This window comes from Gymnoscopelus braueri, assembly GCF_963280865.1.
Source record: "Gymnoscopelus braueri genome assembly, chromosome: 1".
Classification (NCBI taxonomy): Eukaryota; Metazoa; Chordata; class Actinopteri; order Myctophiformes; family Myctophidae; genus Gymnoscopelus; species Gymnoscopelus braueri.
Window position 1 is genome coordinate 26,103,809 of NC_137603.1, and position 19,011 is coordinate 26,122,819.

General features: G+C 42.0%; 1 protein-coding gene across 1 annotated transcript in view; it reads left to right on the forward strand.

Annotated features, from left to right (window-relative positions):
- The first annotated feature begins 4,919 nt into the window (after positions 1–4,919).
- The window catches only part of syt7b (synaptotagmin VIIb), a 110,754-nt gene continuing 96,662 nt past the window's right edge, over positions 4,920–19,011 (forward strand). The window contains exon 1 of the mRNA XM_080424720.1: positions 4,920–5,054. Coding sequence (XP_080280846.1) covers positions 5,021–5,054 — 34 coding nt within the window. The 5' untranslated portion in view covers positions 4,920–5,020. The remainder of the gene's footprint in view (positions 5,055–19,011) is intronic.

Consider the following 19,011-nt stretch of genomic DNA (forward strand, 5'->3'; position numbering starts at 1 on the left):
CATTGAAATCCCCAAGAGGATCAAAGATCAAAGAGTTACTTTGATCTTTAGTAATTTTTTTGTCCATAAAAGACAATGTGACAAGCTAATTAATTATCCAATAGAATGTGTAGATAATGTGAAGAGTTAGAGTGAAGAGTGAAAGTGTGTGATAAAGAGACTGACAGACACAAACAGAGATGTCTATAATATGAAGAACCATTATTCAGATAAATTAAGTTTGTGTACAATTAAAGGTAGGGTAAGTGATTTAACTTTGGTTAAAATAATTGTTATATAGCTCTATATTCTGATAGTACTCATTGCTATAGACTATAGAGTGTTTGTTCAGTAAAAGGAGTCTCCCATGTCTCTCCAGCTCTTTATTAAACAGAAAATGCATTTTCAATGCTCTCTCCTGATTGGCTTAAATTTTGTGCCTACCTGAAAATGTACTATATTCTGTTTACTAAAGAGCTGGAGAGACCCCTGTGACCGAACAAGCGCTCCGTAGCAATGATTACTATCAGAATATAGTACTTAAGTACAAAACAATAACAAATACCCCAAAATATCACTTACCCTACCTTTAATTTAAGAGGTACAATACATAACATTTTTTGTGTGTACATATGACTGTCACTGTGCTACACTGCAGCGACACCAGCATTGTCACTTATGTATATACAGTCATGTTTGATATGTTAAAGGATGGTAAAGCCCTTTGAATTGAATTGAATTGGATGTCTCACCTGTATAAGCAGACATGTGCACAAAGGGGGGCTGTGCACAAAGCAGGGCTGTGCTTGAGCCCTGCCCTTGAAAAGTTTTTTTTTTACAGCATTGCATAGCCATCTTTATAAGAGGTGTGTGTGTGTGTGTGTGTGTGTGTGTGTGTGTGTGTGTGTGTGTGTGTGTGTGTGTGTGTGTGTGTGTGTGTGTGTGCGCGCGCGCGTATGTGTGCGTGTCCAGAACTAATCTCGCAAACCACTGGACCGATCAATGCCAAATGTATTACTGTACACTGCCAGTAGGCTAACTTAGTACCTCCACACATGGGCTGGATTTGCTGGGGGGCTAAATCCATGTGGGGATATGTTTTATCCATGCTTCTGATCAGCCTGAAAAATCTGATGTGAGAATAAAGCTGGCAAGCTCTATCGTTTTTGTTATTTCCAGAAAGAGAAAATAAAATAAGAGTAAAAAGTTTAGTCTAATGGTTTAAAGCAGCTGAATTATGTCATTGTGTAATAGTACTTTTACAGAGATTTCAAATGGACAGATGCGTTGTTAGGATGAGTAACGAGAAAAGGAAAAACGTCCATAATGGGAAATAAGAAGCAAGATAAACACAGCTAGAATGAAAGGCAAAATGAATCTTTATCACGTCCCTGACTCTAGATCGGTTTGTCAGCCATGCATAGTTGTAATAACATATAACCCTGTTGTAGACAGGATAATACAATCTGTAGATCACAAACCATGCCACACTTAGGAAGTGTACAGGAAAGATATGATCTTTGAATGCCATTAAAGTGCATCCTTCCTAACTTTCTTTCTTAAAGATACTGCTGAATTGGTCTGAACAACTGAACACTGACTGATTGCATTACTTTCAAGAAAACATGTCAAATCATCTAATGGGGTGTTTTTTTTTTTGCTTGAGCCCCTGCCCCCCAAAATGTCACTGCATGGCCCTGTTTCTATAACTGTTGTATTTTGCTGTTATTAACCACACATGAAACAATGATTGTTTTTTATTATGAGAAAATAAAGATGAATCTGAATCTTTCCAATTGAGAGATGTTATAATTGTATTGGTAGCTTGAGAAACTATATAACATTTCATTGGAGTATTTGACAAACATGCCAACTCAAACCTCATCCACTGCAATCTAACTAAGTACTGGTACTATTTAAAAGCATGAAGCAAGTTGCACCCATATTGATCACTGAGAGGCTTGTTAGATGAGATGACATATTATTTTATATTCATATAGATAAAACCAGACCTTGGACAAATGGCGTGTTAGATTAACCCTACTTTTTTAATGGTATATTTTCACATATGGCAATACAACAGAAAATGCTGTGGAGCGTGGACCAAAATAGGCTACTTTTTAATTATTATTATTATTATTTTTAAACACATAACATAAGGCTTATCTGCCTCTATCCTACAATTTGAGCCTGGACTGAGTTAAACGTGCAAATGACAATGATTGATATGCGATATACACAATAAAATCCTGATTAAGTTCCATGTGTACACATTTCGAAGTTAAATGAACCCTGAAGGTTTTAACCATAGAGATGCCAGTGATTTATAAGGAACACTAGAGGCCACCAGTGAGCCGTGTCATTTACGTAGCTCCATAAAGAACCTCTCACTCCGCTATACAGCTCCGAGATGAGGTTCTATGTCGTTACCTTCCAGAATCGGGTGAACGTCCACCAAGGCTCCGCTGTTTACCCTTTTGTATATGTTGTATCCCAAAACTAATGGTAGATTCCAAGCCGCACGGATGTTTAAAGTTTGGAACGGAGCATAATATTTTAGGTCCGAAGCGAAACTACCCGTTTAAATCGCTTATTTAGTCAGCCTGTGGCCATGTTTCCCATTCAACCCGGAAAACCCCCCTACGTCCGCTGCCAGTACTGCTCCCGGTTTGGCTACAATGGGAAACATGGCCACAGGCTGACTAAATAAGCGATTTAAACGGGTAGTTTCGCTTCGGACCTAAAATATTATGCTCCGTTCCAAACTTTAAACATCCGTGCGGCTTGGAATCTACCATTAGTTTTGGGATACAACATATACAAAAGGGTAAACAGCGGAGCCTTGGCGGACGTTCACCCGATTCTGGAAGGTAACGACATAGAACCTCATCTCGGAGCTGTATAGCGGAGTGAGAGGTTCTTTATGGAGCTATCATTTACGTAGCTCCGGGCAAACGTGAGTGGCGAGTAAATGCGCCTCCGAGGTTGGGTCTGTTGCCTTCTGGCCGTAACCAGTGTTGCCATATCAGCTTGTTATAAGCGACTTTGGGCTTGTTTTTCTGTAAAGTTTCTTGCGTTTTTTTTGCTTAGTGTAGTTGCTTATTTGGGCTTGCTTCCTAATGTTGTTTAAACCAGTGGTTCTCAAACATTTGCATGTCAAGGAACCCCAGATTAATATGTATTTGTGCCAGGGACCCCCATACAAGATTTGTGTTGTTAAAATGTTTTTGAAATATTCATTTCAAATTCATTTCATATTCATATTTCAACATTTTGTTGTTGTTGAAAATAGCAGATCTACAAGCTCACAACTCGTCACATCGCGACGCGTTGTGAGCTTGTAGATTGGCTATTATCAAATAGCTTAGTTGCTTCTTTTAGGCTTGTTTTCATAGACCTCCTTGTTACTTATTTCTCTCGCAAAATTGGCAACACTTGTCGTAACAGCATGATGTTTACTTTACCCTGGACACGCACACACAGACAAGACTCAAGTTTATCAATCTTCCTCATCAAAACTTTAGAAATGAAAAGCTTCATAAACGGACCAAATAGCGAGACACTTCATCAAATAATAACACACATTTGGAAGGGGGGTAAAAGCATAGTAATATCAGTGGGAAACGGTGTGTTTTGAAGTGTGGGATATCGCATCAGTGTAGGGGCGTTTTTAGGGAACCTCGGCTTTCACAGCTGTTGCCCATCACCGTAATGACGGCTGGCCGCTGTGAATCACTCCAACCTGTCGCACCCATCACAATTAAAACCGAAACAACGCATTGTTCTTTATTATTTTATTATTAATGTGGTCTACACCGTTCGTACAATTTTAACATTACTCTGTCGACGTGACCATATTTTCTCTGCGTTTGTTTCCAGCTGGATGTGTTTGATAGTATAACTCCTCTACTGTCATGACAGACATGGATGAACTTCAACCTGGTGTTTGCACTTTCTCCATTTATGACCCGTACATCTACATAAACTTTCAGATTTCGAATATAAAGTGCTTACCCCATGGCCACGGATGTAACAATTATGCACGGGCCCTCAGAAGTACCCGTATCTTCCGTATTGTTAAATAAAAAGCTATTTTAAAATGATCGGTGACCATTTTCTCCGTATTTCCTCCATATGCTTTCAACTATGCGACCCTATCGGTTGGGAGGTGTACTGCATTCTGATACACTAAAACTCTATGAAAAGTTGGCCACCGATTGGATTACAATGCTTTTTATTGAGCAATACGGAAGATATGGGTACTTCTGAGGGCCCGTACATAATCGTAACATCCGTGGCCATGGCCCATGCGGTAACTACTTTATATTTGATATCTGAACGTTTATGTAGATGGAGAAAGTGCAAACACCAGGTTGTAGTTCATCCATGACGGTCGCAACAGTCGACCGTCGTGTGATCCGTGGCTAATAACTCCTCCAGCCACCAGACACAGACAGCGTCTGGATTTAAGGAAGTGATTGGCATCTATTATTTACAATTAGGCTATAGTCATTTGCTGACAAGGAATTTGACCAAGTCGGGGTGTGTGCTGTGACAATACTCAGTAATTTATCTGAACAGAGCAGTGCAATATGGTGGTAAGGATCGGGAACCTTTGGGAAAATCAAATGGACAACATTGAAGGCGCACGGATTCGCATCTCCAGCTGTGAGGAGGGCTACACCTCCTACCGACTTCTTCACGTCACCCCGCCCGTCTGTCCGTCTGTCGTCCCCTCCCTGCAACCTTTTATTGCGAGTGCGACCAATCCATCCCTTTGAGCGGCTGTGAGCTAAACGCATGCACACACACACTCCAACAACATCAACTCGTCGTACACCTGCTCCACACACATAACACGGGGAGGACGCACAAGTGAACGCGCGTTCGGGGCGCGCCAGCCAGCTGAGCCAACGGCAATAAACGGCAAGAACTACGTATCCAAATTGGAATAAAAGAGTTTAACTTAAAGAAAAAAAAAACTAATAGGAAGCACACGTTTAAAAATAAATCAATAAATGAACACACGAAAAGAAGAGACATGCATCTGAACAGCGAAGAAGATAACAGCAAAGGTGAGTGGAAAGATATCATATTATCAATTGTCATCGGTGAATAATAAGCAATCAATTTCAGTCTATGTCTCTACTAGTCTCCCTTTAGTTTACAGCTGTCGCGTTTTGGCTGCAAAACGTCCTTGAATGTGACATGATATTGGGCTCAAGTAATGATGCTGGGGGTCATTCCAACAACCTGTCGTAATTTGCTAATTTGTACTATTGTCCACACAGGCCCATCACTCACCAGCATTAAAACTGGCGATTTTGTAACAGCATTCGCTCATAAAGGATGGGGGCATATAAACGTGCTAATGGTGTGATGTGGTGGTTTAGGGTGGCGGGAGGAGACAACGACACTTAGGCACTTGTTGTGCTCCATTGTGGCTCAACAGCCGCGGTTTTCGCATGAGGTGACCTGGGTCGAAACGCACAAGGTCATCCATTCTCCCAGCATACCCACGAGGGAGTAGTCGGCCGTGTTTTTGTGTCTTCATGTGTACGATCGAGGTGCGTGCATGGGGGTTCACGCGCGCGCATTTGTGTGTTAGACGCCGCACCTAATAGCCTAGACGTGCCCACGATCGGCATTTGTCCGTAGTGGATGGAAAGGAAAGGGTTGGTGGGGATCGGGCGATATAACAAGACAGTTGGGAGGGGAAACAAGCTTCACCCAGGAGGCAATCTGTTGCATTTTTTTTGTCTTTATTGTGTTGTATTCGTACTATACGGGATGTTGCTGTGTTATCGAGTGGTGGTTATTGATCAAACACCTGATGCTGAATGAAGGAGGTTTGCCTCTGAATGTCCTTATAAAGTAGCCTTTTAACCACTTAAACCCCATTTGGGTAACCGGAGTCCCTCCTCAGGGCTCAATGATAGTGTCTTTTCTGTTTTCTGTAATTGTGGGGAAAGGAAAGCTTTCGCTGAAAATAGCAGATTGACAAGCTCACAACGCATTGCGTTGCATCACATTGTGAGCTTATAAGTTATAGATCTGCTATTTTCATCTTTCCCCACAATACTGATGCTGTGGTTTATGGTTAAAATGCTACCAGGCGGTGTATGTGCTTCATGATGCAAAGGCAAGGCAAAGCATGAAGACAATGTGAGTTTTGTGCCCGCCATTCTATGGGCTATGTAGGCTACACATGGATCACGACTTCAGTATTTGCGTGATGCACTTGAATATTGTAGGTTATTGTGGAACATAACTTTTTAAATATTTTCTCCATTGTCTTTAACTTCACCATTAAGCATATTGTGGGTGAGTCTATTTGAATATGACAGTGACAGTGAAGTCTCCTGTTGAAACATATAGGCCTAATATAGTAGCCCATTGGACAGAATCTCAGTCTTAAAGGAGTAGTTCACCCAAAAATGTTGTTTGTATAAAATTCCTTTACTGTGAATGAAGAATAAAATAATTACATCCTTGATGAATAGAAATAGATACAAATCAGGCTATAAACACAACGCTCACAGTGTGATGCAAAACCTCTCATTTTGGCATGCATTGTTTACCTTTCCAAAATATAACCATGCATTAGAAGAAGAAAATACACTTTTAAACTACTTCTGAGCTAAATCGTCTCATGCACTAACGCACATGCCCGGGCACTCTGAGCCCTGAGCTCCCATTGTGAACCCCACGGGCATGCCGTGGAGTTCTTCGCTTGTACTGTACATGTCACAGTTTGAATCGGAAGTGAATTAAAAAGTTAATTTTCTTCAACATAAAGTGATGAAACGAAAATTCTCCTTTAATTCCACTCATTATAGGGTGTGTAAATGATATTTTTTTTGGGGTGAGCTACTCCCAGATAATCTGCTCAGGTGAAAGTGACACCATGAATTCTTCCATCTACTCTGATGCCAAACTAGAGTTTAAAGTTGCCAATAATTAAAATCCAACATTACATGTAGTTTAAGTTATGGTATATGCAAATAAACCCCAACAAAGTCTGAAATACTGAAAAACAGAGAAAGTAAAATAGACATGACTGGATTACCGAACAGACCTACTGGAAACAGGACCAGGGGACCAAGGGATTGCTTCTGTCAACAGCATATCCCCAAATACCTGTTGAAAAGTAAAAGGACTAACCTATCAAACCACCATGACACCTTCAAATTGAATGTTCTGTAAGACTTCAGGGCCAAGTGCTCCATCACACAATCCCATATGGGCCCTCCAACTCTGCAGAAAGGAAGAAATCCAAAACAACACTTCCATTAGAAGCTCCTTCTTAAGGGACGTCTCAGAGGTGGACATTGAGAAATAGACAAAGTCACGGTTCTTGAAGACCCCATAATGTTTTGTTGTCTCCAGCAGGTCAGACGGCCAGAGACTGTTTTCGCTAGTGTTCGTCTGTCCGTCCGTCCGTCCGTGTGTGTGTTTGTATATGAACTGCTAATCTACGGCATAACTCTTGAACCGTACGCCATACAATCAAAATTATTTCCCCCCTGGATCATTACGCAACTCCTCAAATAGGCCACGCCTATTTCCACTAGACAATAGACACCATTTTGTGTTTTTTTTCTCCATTCTTTTTTTCCCTTCAAATCACACTTTTTGCTACTATTACCGATTTTGTCCAAACCTCACCCAAACTGGTATCACCTTATTTCTGTGGTCATGTGATCAAGATGTATCTATCCGATTTTTCAGATTCAGTTCTGATTGACTACGATTGGCTTTCAAAGTTTGCGGGAGGGGCCTGTTTTGCCAGAAATGCCACATGCACCACTTGACGATTGACTTTGCATGCACACTCCCAGGAAGACCCTCCAACCAAAATTGTTCTAATTGGTTATAGCGCCACAATGAGGCCAATTTTTGCTAGACTTTTTTTTTGCTACTACCCCTACAGATTGTGCCCAAAATCGGTACACATTATCTCCGTGGTCATGTGATCAAGACGTATCTGTTCGATTTCTCATATTCCATTCCGAGTTTTCAGGAGTGGCCTGTTTTGCACGAAATGCCACAAATCATGAACCCGGCCTGTTTGCCGGGAAACTTTGCTAGCACACTCACAGTAGGCCGAGGAAGAGCCTCCATCCTAAATCCTTCAAATCGGCCTCATGGTGGCGCTACAACAGTCCACTTCACATTTTGGCCTATAACACTTGAACTGTAGTTCCAGGGCCGGCTCTAGGATTTTCGTGGCCCTAAGCAAGATTTTTTGGGTGGCCCCTCCCCCCAAACACCCCCATTATAAAATAATTATGTCATTTTTATTGCATACTAAAAAATAATAACGCTAGTTGTTGGATAGGAGATACATGACATAATTACAATATGAAAGTAAAAATAAAATGTGGCCCTAAGCGACCGCTTATATTGCTTATGGCAGCGGCCGGCCCTTTGTAGTTCGTACAATCAAAATCTTTCTTGGATCGTGATGCAACTCTCCATATAAGGCCCGGTCATTTGTGACATTTTAAAATGTTTGCCCTTTTGTGTTTTCGTTTTGCTACTACAGAAACTCCAAAATCCACATAAATCCGTACACTTTATCTCCGGGGAGATGGAGTCTGATTTTTCAGAGTCCATTCCAATTGGCTTCGACTCCCAACCAAATTTTGCGAGCCCTTGTTAGGCAACCCGGCCTGTAGGAGACCTGTGCTTCGAGGAGCACACTTTTCTAGTTGTCTACGCCAGGCCGAAAGGCATGGCGAGAGAGTATGTTGTGCAGCCTGTCCGCGTGTCCGTCCGTCCGTGTGTCCTGTCCGTCCGTTAGCAGCTAATCTCCGGCACCGTTGGCCCGGTCGCTGCGAAACTGTGCACACACACTCCCTGGATGCCAATTTCATAACCTCTGTTTCACATGGGCCTGTTATAGCCACCAGGACGCCGATTTGTGCAAAAACAAATGTTTTATATTACTCCTACATATTTTATCCAAACGCCATGCAAATCGGTACACAGTATCTCTATAGTCATTTGATCAACACGGATCTGTCCGATATCCCATATTCCATCCTCATTGGCTAAGGTTGGCTTCCAAAGTTTGCAGGATTGGTCTGTTTTGAACAAAATGCCTCAAAACGCAGCTTGCGATTTCCGTGAAATTTCACACGCACATTCCCACTAGGCCGAGGAAGAAATGCCACCCTTTTCACATTGGCCTATTATAGCGCCACCAGGAGGCCACAATAACGTACCTGACCTGGCTGAGACCTGTGCTCCGAGGAGCACTTTATCTAGTTGTTTCTGTTTTCCCTCCACAGTCCACACCCTATCTGTGTAAATTGGGCCCAGTTTACAATGTTTACGGTCTTACCTTCCTTGGTTTAATGCTGGTTGTAAATGTACTGACATTACAACATTGTGTTGTGGCCATGGGGCATCTGTGTCCAAGGACCCGTTGTCTCATAATCCATTCTTGAAAAATTGTATGAACTTATACTGACAGAAAAAAAAACTAATATTAAATTGCTACCTTTAGCAGTTGGATTTTTTTCTTCTCACATGAATGTCTGTTTTAACCATTGATCTACTGCAGGGGTGGGCAACTTTGTAGATGGTAAGGGCCACAAAATTTCCTCAATCACTCTGGGGGGCCGCATTGTTTATCGGCAGGGACCCCCCCCCCCCCCCCCCCCCCGTTAGCTCGACGGTCCGGGGGCGGTGCTGAATTTTGGCCCCAGCCCGTCCCTGTTTATCGGCACTCTCGCCAGTAGTACGCCATTACTCAAAAAGCCCATAATAGTCACATATGTGATAAATAAGGGATATTAACTATTATTATTTGTTATAACTTTGTTTTTATTTACAGTAGCATTTAGTAATGCTTCTATCAACTTACAGCTGTACTGCTAAACAAAACTTCACATTCCTGAGTATGCCTTTCAGAGTATTGCTGTAACCTTGGCTTAAAAATATACAAAAATGAACACTAGAATTATAGTTAATAAGGCTTCTATTAAAATAAACGAGAGCGCTCTACTGGTGGACTGTTGTAATTAAAATGGTTCATTGAAGGCAATAGTTCACCATTTCAGATATGTTTAGTTTTTCTTTGTGATAAAAAAAAAGTTTTTTTTTTTTGCCTGGGGCCGCATTGAGTGACGGTGCGGGCTGCATGCGGCCCGCGGGCCGCCAGTTGCCCATCCCTGATCTACGGTATAAGTTTGAGTGTTTTATTCTTCTTTTGTTTAAGCTGTATATGTCAGACCTGTCTTGCCCTCAGATCTCTGTCTACATCCCAAAACCCAAATCCCTAATGGTCTCATTTCCAGATATAGTTTCACCAGGCCAGGGACAAGAGATGAGTCACCATCTGCTACCAGGAGGAGTGATTTCATGATTTCGTGTGTGTGTGTGTGTGTGTGTGTGTGTGTGTGTGTGTGTGTGTGTGTGTGTGTGTGTGTGTGTGTGTCAGGTAGGGGAGAGCGGGAGAGAGAAATAAGGGGGAAAAAGTAAACTAATTGAAGAGGGAGAAGTTTCATCAATTGGTTTAGTTGATGCTGATTCGCAAATGACACACATAATCTTACTTAAAGTTTACCAGAATACTTTAACCATCCTCCACACATCAGTCAGTTATCTAAGCACTCAAGTGGCGCAGTGGTAAAGTCCCTGCCCAACACCACAGAGGTTGTGGGTTCGAATCCACCGTGGCATATCCGGCTTTGTTGAGTGTTTGACACACCTGGCGCTTACATTAATTAAACCAATCAGCGTGCCAGGTGCCAATGCATTGAGAAAAATGTGGTGCTTTGTACAAGGCGCTGTGCTATCCTTCGTGCGTTTAAGTGGCGAGATCAAAAGAGCACAGAATGCTCATGAGAACTGAAGTGAAAGCATGCGACCTCCCACTCGCGTGCTTAATATTAATAATGTGATATATTAATAATGTGATATAATAGCCTAATGTCAGGAGACGTGGGCGAAACAAAAGCTCTCTGCTCACCGAAACATTACATGGAGAGATGTCCAAACGCAAGTGCATGGCCGTCAGAAGCACTGCAGCCTCTGCCTAATCATGTCTCATGCCCATCTGTGATATCTATAACATCTGTGATATCTTTACATATCAACTAATGTTCCCATTCTCAGTTGGTTATAATATATTAAACATCCCAATGTGTTTCGTTGCTCTATTCCTCGCTCTCCAAAACGCACAGAGTTCAGATACATGCGTTTGTTTCACTTTTTTGCGCGCTACTGCTACTGCTGCACAAAAATATCTGATCTCTAAGCTCACAACGCATCGTGTGTAACTACTGAAAAGGCGCTCTGTTTGTTTCCAGAACCGCTCGTCAAACAGGCATCACGGCGGTAACCTTTTCTTTTATTTCATACGATTAATGAAGGATTATGTGCTTGAAATGGCACCTAAATTGTGAGTGAAACATAAGTGTTGCATTTCAGACTGGATGGATTGAAGCGGGTTGAGCAGGTTCTGTGTTACTCTGCCAGTCAGGTAGAGGTGATACAAGTGTATAAATATGGTTGCCATATTGTATGTTTACAGACCTGAGTTTGGTGTTTAGTCTGGAGGGGACTATGGCGTTGAATGCTGAACTGTAGTCATTCAGCTTTCTCACAAAAGAGTTCTCCTTCTCCAGGTGGGTGAGGGCGGTGTGGAGTATTATGGTTATGTCGTCGTTAGTGGATCTGTTCTCCCGGTAAGCAAATTGGCAAGGGTCCAGGGTGGGCGGTATGCAACAAATTAGCTCCTTAACATGCTTCTCAAAGCATTTGCTCACTGTGGGAGTGAGTTCGACAGGACGCCAATCATTTAAGCTTATCTTTATCTTGCTTATTTTCATCCTCCATACACTTCCCAGTCAATCCCTTGACTGCTTCCATGTATTTGTCGATGGCACCACTCGATGCCTCATTCCCAGTTTACATGATCAAAACAGTCATGTAATACAGCGCCTGAATGGTCAGACTAGCAGTGGATTGTCCTCACAGTGGGCACTGCGTCAGCTTTTCCCCATAGGTGGGCAGGAGCTCCTCCACCCAGTTATGGGTGGAGGAGCTCTTGCTCTTGTTGATCGCTCTTGTGGAAGGGAATATAGCAGTGGTTGAGTTTGCTATATCTCCCGTGTGTTAACTGAGTTTACATATATGTTGAAAGTATTTTGGTAATGCGTCCCTGAACCACGATGAAAGTAGCCTCTGGATGCATGTTTTCTACAGTTCCTTGAGTGCCAGGTCTGCATCGTTAGTTCAGCAACAAGGGCACAATGGCCTGCCGTATTCCCACCTGCGAACATTGTTGTTGTTGGAGCGCACGCCCCGGCCAAGCCAGAGGCACTGCTGCTGGGAATAAAATCTGGGCCGTTGGTATTTATTACGACATAGTGTAATAGTTTATGATGTCAGGTGTGCGAAGGACAGATAGACATACTCACTCACCCACTCACTTGCAAACACACAGAGATTCGTGAATTTATAGAAGCACTTCTGGACAACAGTTGATCCAACCGACTTCCCACCTGCAGTGCAGTCCATCAGGTCCTCGGCGCATCGGTTTGTATCGACTCTCGATATGCAGGGGTTGGGGGCACAAACACATAGACAGACACAGAAATGCCATGCATTTATAGATATATAGATAATAAAATTTGAAATTAAATTGTAGATCTGCTATTTTCGACAGGCCACACCATCGAAGTATAAATCAGGCCTCAGGTGGGGGTTTTGAGCAGAGGTGCCTCAAATACTTCATATGATCTGACTTTTCAGAAAGTAATTGAAATGTATAAAATATGAAATTATATATCATTGATAGATGATAGAAATAAGCAAAATATAAAATAGCCTAAACCAAATCACTTTAAATAAAACAATACAATTAATGAAATCTTTACAAAATAACATAGATTAAGGCAGTCAAAAAAGGCAGCGCATAATTCTCAAAGTGGGGGGTTTCCAGGGGGGTCCCCATGATTTGGCTGTTAAAAAATAGCAGATATACAAGCTCACAGCGTGTCACTTGGTGCCACGCTCCGAGCTTGTACATCTGCTATTTTTTCAATATTTGGGAAAAAAAATCTTGAAAGTATTGGAAGATTTTGCATAAATTTGAATTTTTTAACACAATCTTCTCTTCTGGGGGTCCCTGGCACAAAACAGCAGAATGAAATGTGCATTTAATAAGACATAAAAGTAACAATGACATTTTTAATGAAAGTAACAAGCAGAATGTAGCCAAATCATTGGGGGAAAATACTTTTACTACTTAAGATTTGGAGCAAATGTAAAGGAGTAAAAGTTTTAAAATGTCTTCTTCACAAATATACCCGAGTAAAATCGAGAAGTCTGAAATGAAATTATAATGCATTATAAGTATGTTTATAAGCCATGGATGCATGCAACTGTCACCAATATTTCTCCCTTGAGTTTCTACTGACTACAAAGTGTGCTCTGTGTGAGCCCTGACAGTGATGTCTTTATATAGATCACATTTAGATAATTATGTCTGCACTTCCCCAAAAAAGGTGCAGACGTCTTCACCCTGGTACCGTTCAGACTGGCTTCATCAATAGTATTTGGCAGGGATCAAACCTACAACCTTTGCGACAGGTTGTGAATTGATCCCGACCAATGTCAGATCTTGGGGTCTGATGCCGATCCCAATTTTGGAGAGTCCTAAACCGCTGATTACCGATGTTTTGACTGATATTGTGTCAAGTGCAAAACCTTGACATCAATTTGATGAACCTAGATTTGATTAAAGTGTCTATTTGATAACATTTAACTCGGAAGTAAACAAATAAATATATACAAATAAACACAAATAACGTCTTGATTGATAACTTTCAATGAAAACTAATATTGAACTTTTATTATAGAACAAGCAAACAAGTAAATAAAACAACCCATAAACCAAACTTTGTTTTGTTTAACCACTTAAGCCGTATTGAAAGAAAGCTCATATTGCACCGTGTTGTGAGCTTGTGGATCTGCATCATTATCGGTTATTCTACTGATAACGATGTTGTAAAAATAAGTCAAATAATGGCGGTTGGGCTCTGTTTGTGTGAATGTGCAGTAAGCAGCATTTCATCATGACTCATCTGTCTTTTTATTTTTATTTGTATATTTTGTTTATCTGTCTGACAAGAACATACTGACTTGAATGCATAGTGGGGATTCAAACTGTCAAGCTGGCCCAAAATCATGTATCCATGAATCCAATTGAAAATACAAATGATTGTCTGTAGGAATCTTTGTTACCTCTGGGATAGTGGTGGTGTAAATCTCACATCCTAAGTGAGTCCAGAGCATAATTGTCGGAGTTGATATCTTATTATCTTATTAGCATTATCCAGATTTGTTCTGAAGTGTTGAAAACAGAATAACGGGCTGCAATCTTGTTATTGGTGTGTGTGTGTGTGTGTGTGTGTGTGTGTGTGTGTGTGTGTGTGTGTGGGTGTGTGTGTGTGTGTGTGTGTGTGTGTGTGTGTGTGTGTGTGTGTGTGTGCGCGCGCGCGTGTGCATGCGCGAGACAGAGGGACAGATGCAGAGCGACGGACAGACAGACAGACAGACAGACAGAAGACTGAGAGAGTGTAGTAATTTGGTACATTTGAGATGAATGGATGTATTTATATCGCATGACTGCAGGCAGCATGATAGAGAGAGCCACTTATTCAATTTACAGATTTAAGGTTCTACACGGTAAGGCCACTAAAGCGGCCAGATTGCTACAGTATGTCCTATTTACACACATATCCACAACCACACGTCCAAACTGGGATGAAGACATAAACAGAATTTCTAGAAATAGAGTCAGACAGAAAGGGACCCCCAGGAGCAATTTTGTAAGCATTCCCCAACGAGAGAGAGAGAGAGAGAGAGAGAGAGAGAGAGAGAGAGAGAGAGAGAGAGAGAGAGAGAGAGAGAGAGAGAGAGAGAGAGAGAGAGAGAGAGAGAGAGAGAGAGAGAGAGAGAGAGAGAGAGAGAGGAGAGAGAGAGAGAGAGAGAGCGAGAGCATATGTGTATGTATGTGTCAGATCAGGGTATGAATGTTATGAGGCCCACAGAACAGTCCAGGATTGGACACTTTCATTCTACACTGCCAGTGAACTGTCACATTGATTTGCCCCACAGAGCCCAATTTGAAAGGAAGGAATCAAGGAAAGTGTGTGTGTGTGCGTGTGTGCGTGCATTGGTGTACAGTACGTTTGCGCTCGCGTGCCATGTGCACGCATCAGGGTGGGTGTAAGCTTACACACATGCGTCTATTCTCTTACATAACTGTAGCTCAGTGGAGATGTGCTCAGAGTATCTCATGTAGTCACGCTTCTAATCATTGTTTCCTCTCTCCTCTCCTTGCCCTGTTGACACACTTGTCTTTTTACATGCTCATCTACTTGTCTATCTTCCACCTCCTCCTGCTGTTTGTTTCTTTATGTTTTGCTTGTTGTAGAAGCAGCCAATCAAGCAGAGAACTAGAGAAGGAAGAGCAAATGTTTGAGATCTGCTGAAGGTTCCACACATGGGTTGAAAATTAAAACTGGCAAAAAATAGAGGCCAATGGAGAAAGATAGAAATAGGAAAAAGTGTACTTGAGGCAGAGCAGAGGCAATAAGGGAGAGACAGCAGGAGTCTACAGTACGCTTTGAGAGAACATCGGCCTCCCTGAAGTGAGTACTTTTGAAGAGGGAACAAGAGAGAGGAAGAGAAGCACAGTAGTATGCCTTTTAATCAGTCAGCTCATTGAAGCAACAGAGGACTCCAGAGGCTCAACATGGATAAAGTGGTATAACGCTTTATATTGGGGGGGGGGGGGGGGGGGACCAGCGGTTCCCGTCCCATGTGGCCCATTATAGGTCAGGAGCCTATATCTCCTGTTTCCATGGCACGAGGCAGCTTGATGTGCAAGTCGTCCTCGGGCATGACACTAGCATGTCGCAGGGACTTAACCCCAATCCAACCCTTTATGCTGAGTGCCAAGCAGGGTCCAGAGAGGTATTGCGTAACATTTGTATAGTCTTTGGTAGCAAAATAGCAGATCTATGTCCGCGTTGTGAGCTTGGCTATTTTTCCTACTTTTGTGACATTGTAGTATGACAAAATAGGGCATTATTTTACAAAAAAACTAAATATGAAATATGGAGATACAAGATTTCTTCCCGACAGCGACGGAATAGGTTCCCGTACAGTAGACTCGTGGTTGAAAATATGTTTGATCCTTTACACACCAAAAAGCTCTGTCAGCTGAAAATTATATTGCAAGTTTAGGCTGTACACTTTGTTCTTAGCAGCAAGGGGAAATTATTTTAATACACATTCGAAAATCACTGAAGTGGCCAATTCATAAATGAGATATTTCTACTTGTGCTGACTTTGTTCTTCTATCACTGAAATAGAACCTGTGCATCTCCATAGACCGCCATTTCATTCATGGTGTAGCCCATCACTTGAAAATAGGGTCTGTTAATTGCAGTAGTAAGTGTCAAACTACTAGTGAATTAGGTATATGAGCAAGAGCTCACCTGAATTAGAAAGACTTAAAGAGGTGGTGCCATGGTTTTGCACTTTTTCAGTTTTTCATGTGTCTATGAGGTTGATAGAACTTCATTAAGCCCCCGGGTGGTGTTTTTATGGTGTTTTATGTCTTCTCTGACTATTTTGAGTTTCTACCTGGAGGCTGAAACCTTGAGGGTCAAAAATGCATTTGCCAAAATAACAATGCCAAATAAATAAACTATACACACACACACACACAGTACACTCAAAAATATTGTGCTAATGCAAATAGAAAAATATATAATGAGATGATACTGCCTCAGTATCAAGTCTTTGTGCTGGTCCGGCCAGAGGACTTCGTCCACATCACATGCAATGTTGTCCCTACCCAAACAATGGGGGTAAATTGTTTTACCCCATTGTTTCACACCTCTGGTGTGCCGGATCCAGCCTTGACAACGCTCCACACCTACTGTAGTATGTCACCACAGGCCAAATCCATTGCCTGTAAGAGAATTCCCCTGGTACACAGGTGTCATAGACTTTCCACCACCACACAGAGAAATGTATTCTATTGGGTGGAGGAAAGGGCTTTTATGGTGGATGGCAAACATGTATTAACCACTGGTTGATGTAACCACTGTGACATCATTCTGGACACCATTGTGAAAGCCGACATTGGCGTATTGGACACCACAGTGAAAGATGGCATTGTCCCAAATCATGACATGGACACGATGCACTGGCTGCTAATGATCCTCCTGTTCATGCTCAAACAAAAAATCCTGAAAATAAATCTCTCTTCCTCCTCTGCCTCTCAGATTGTTTCCATCCATTGTTGGTATCAACAATGGATGGTGGAAGGCAAACATGGCAAACATTGTGAACCACTGATTGATGTTATACCAATGGTGTATCCTGGACACCACGGTGAAAGCTGACATTGTCCCAAATCACGACACGGAGAGGATGCACTGCCTGCTGATGATCCTGCTGCTCACGATCAAAGAAAATCTCAAAAAAAAAAAGCATCTTCCTCCTCTCTGCCTTTCAAGGTTTCTTTATTGTTATATCTTGTGTAGGGTGCATAAGAGTAAAAAGATGTTCTGTTCCTCAGACATAACGACTAGTAATAATAATATTAAACATATACAACAAGGAAAATAGCATAAATAAGTAACTATAAATAAAAACAGATTGTTTCCATCCATTGTTCCATCAACATTCAGAACACCTGTGCCACGCCACCTGTGGATTTTGATCTGGCTTTTACTGTATTATGTCCATCTTTAGAAACGAGTGTGAACAATTTTGAGCTAGCTGTGTGTCACAGTAGGATGAAATGTATGCATAATTCATGGGATATGGAATACTAAATGAAGGCAAAGATACAGTAGAGCAAAGAAAAATGTACTGTAAAGCTCCTTTAGGGAAGTTTTGGAGGGGAGAAAAATATTGGACGAATATTCATTGAACAGAGCTGATGTTTGTGACGCTTAAACTACACCATGGGACATGAAGACGGGGACTTTAAGCAGTCACACCTGGCTCGACTTTAACTAATTGGACTGAGCTGGGTGTGATGACGCACTTGCTGTGCATCGTGTTAATCGATGCATACAGGATACATAACATCAGCCATCCCGCCACACACACACACACACACACACACACACACACACACACACACACACACACACACACACACACACACACACACACACACACACACTTAAAAGGATCCTCTGTCATAACAGGTTGTTTCATCTGGTCTTCTTGTTTAGATCTCATATCTGTGTGCTGACAACTAGTGATTATACACTACCTACTGTAAGCATAGCAACTTGGCAAACATGTTAAGTGTAGGTTTCTGGTGCTGTACAGAAATGGAGAACTTTGAAGGAAAACATAGTCGTCTCAGTCTGTCCCCTGCTGTTAAGCCTGTTACAAAGAGGCCAGGTGGGACTCAGAGAAGCTTTCAGGATGAATAAGGCAGTTTGTTGTACTGCTATCCGGAATGGGCAGTTGGGCACTACAGAGAGGCATCAATGGAATACTGATACACTGCATAACAATAACTACAACGACCACTTTCACATCAACATACTTGGCCCTCTCCACATTACTGAACAATAGTAATAACAATAACAATTGTAGTTTTCTACTATAGATAGGCTAGATAGATAGATGGACAGGATGGATGGATGGATTGAAGGATAGCTAGTTAGATGGACGGACGGACGGACGGACGGACGGACGGACGGACGGACGGACGGACGGACAGACAGACAGATGGACAGGACAGGACACACGGATGTATGGATGGATTGAAGGATGGATGGGTGGGTGGGTGGGTGGGTGGGTGGACGGACGGACGGACGGACAGATGGATGGCTGAATAGAGGAAAAGGGTCAAGAAAAGGACAATTACATAAACCAGGCACAAGGTATTTTGTATGCCACCTTAAGACTGATGGCAGAGGAAACAGGATATTATTGGAATAGATAGCAGCATCCCAGCCAGGAACAGAT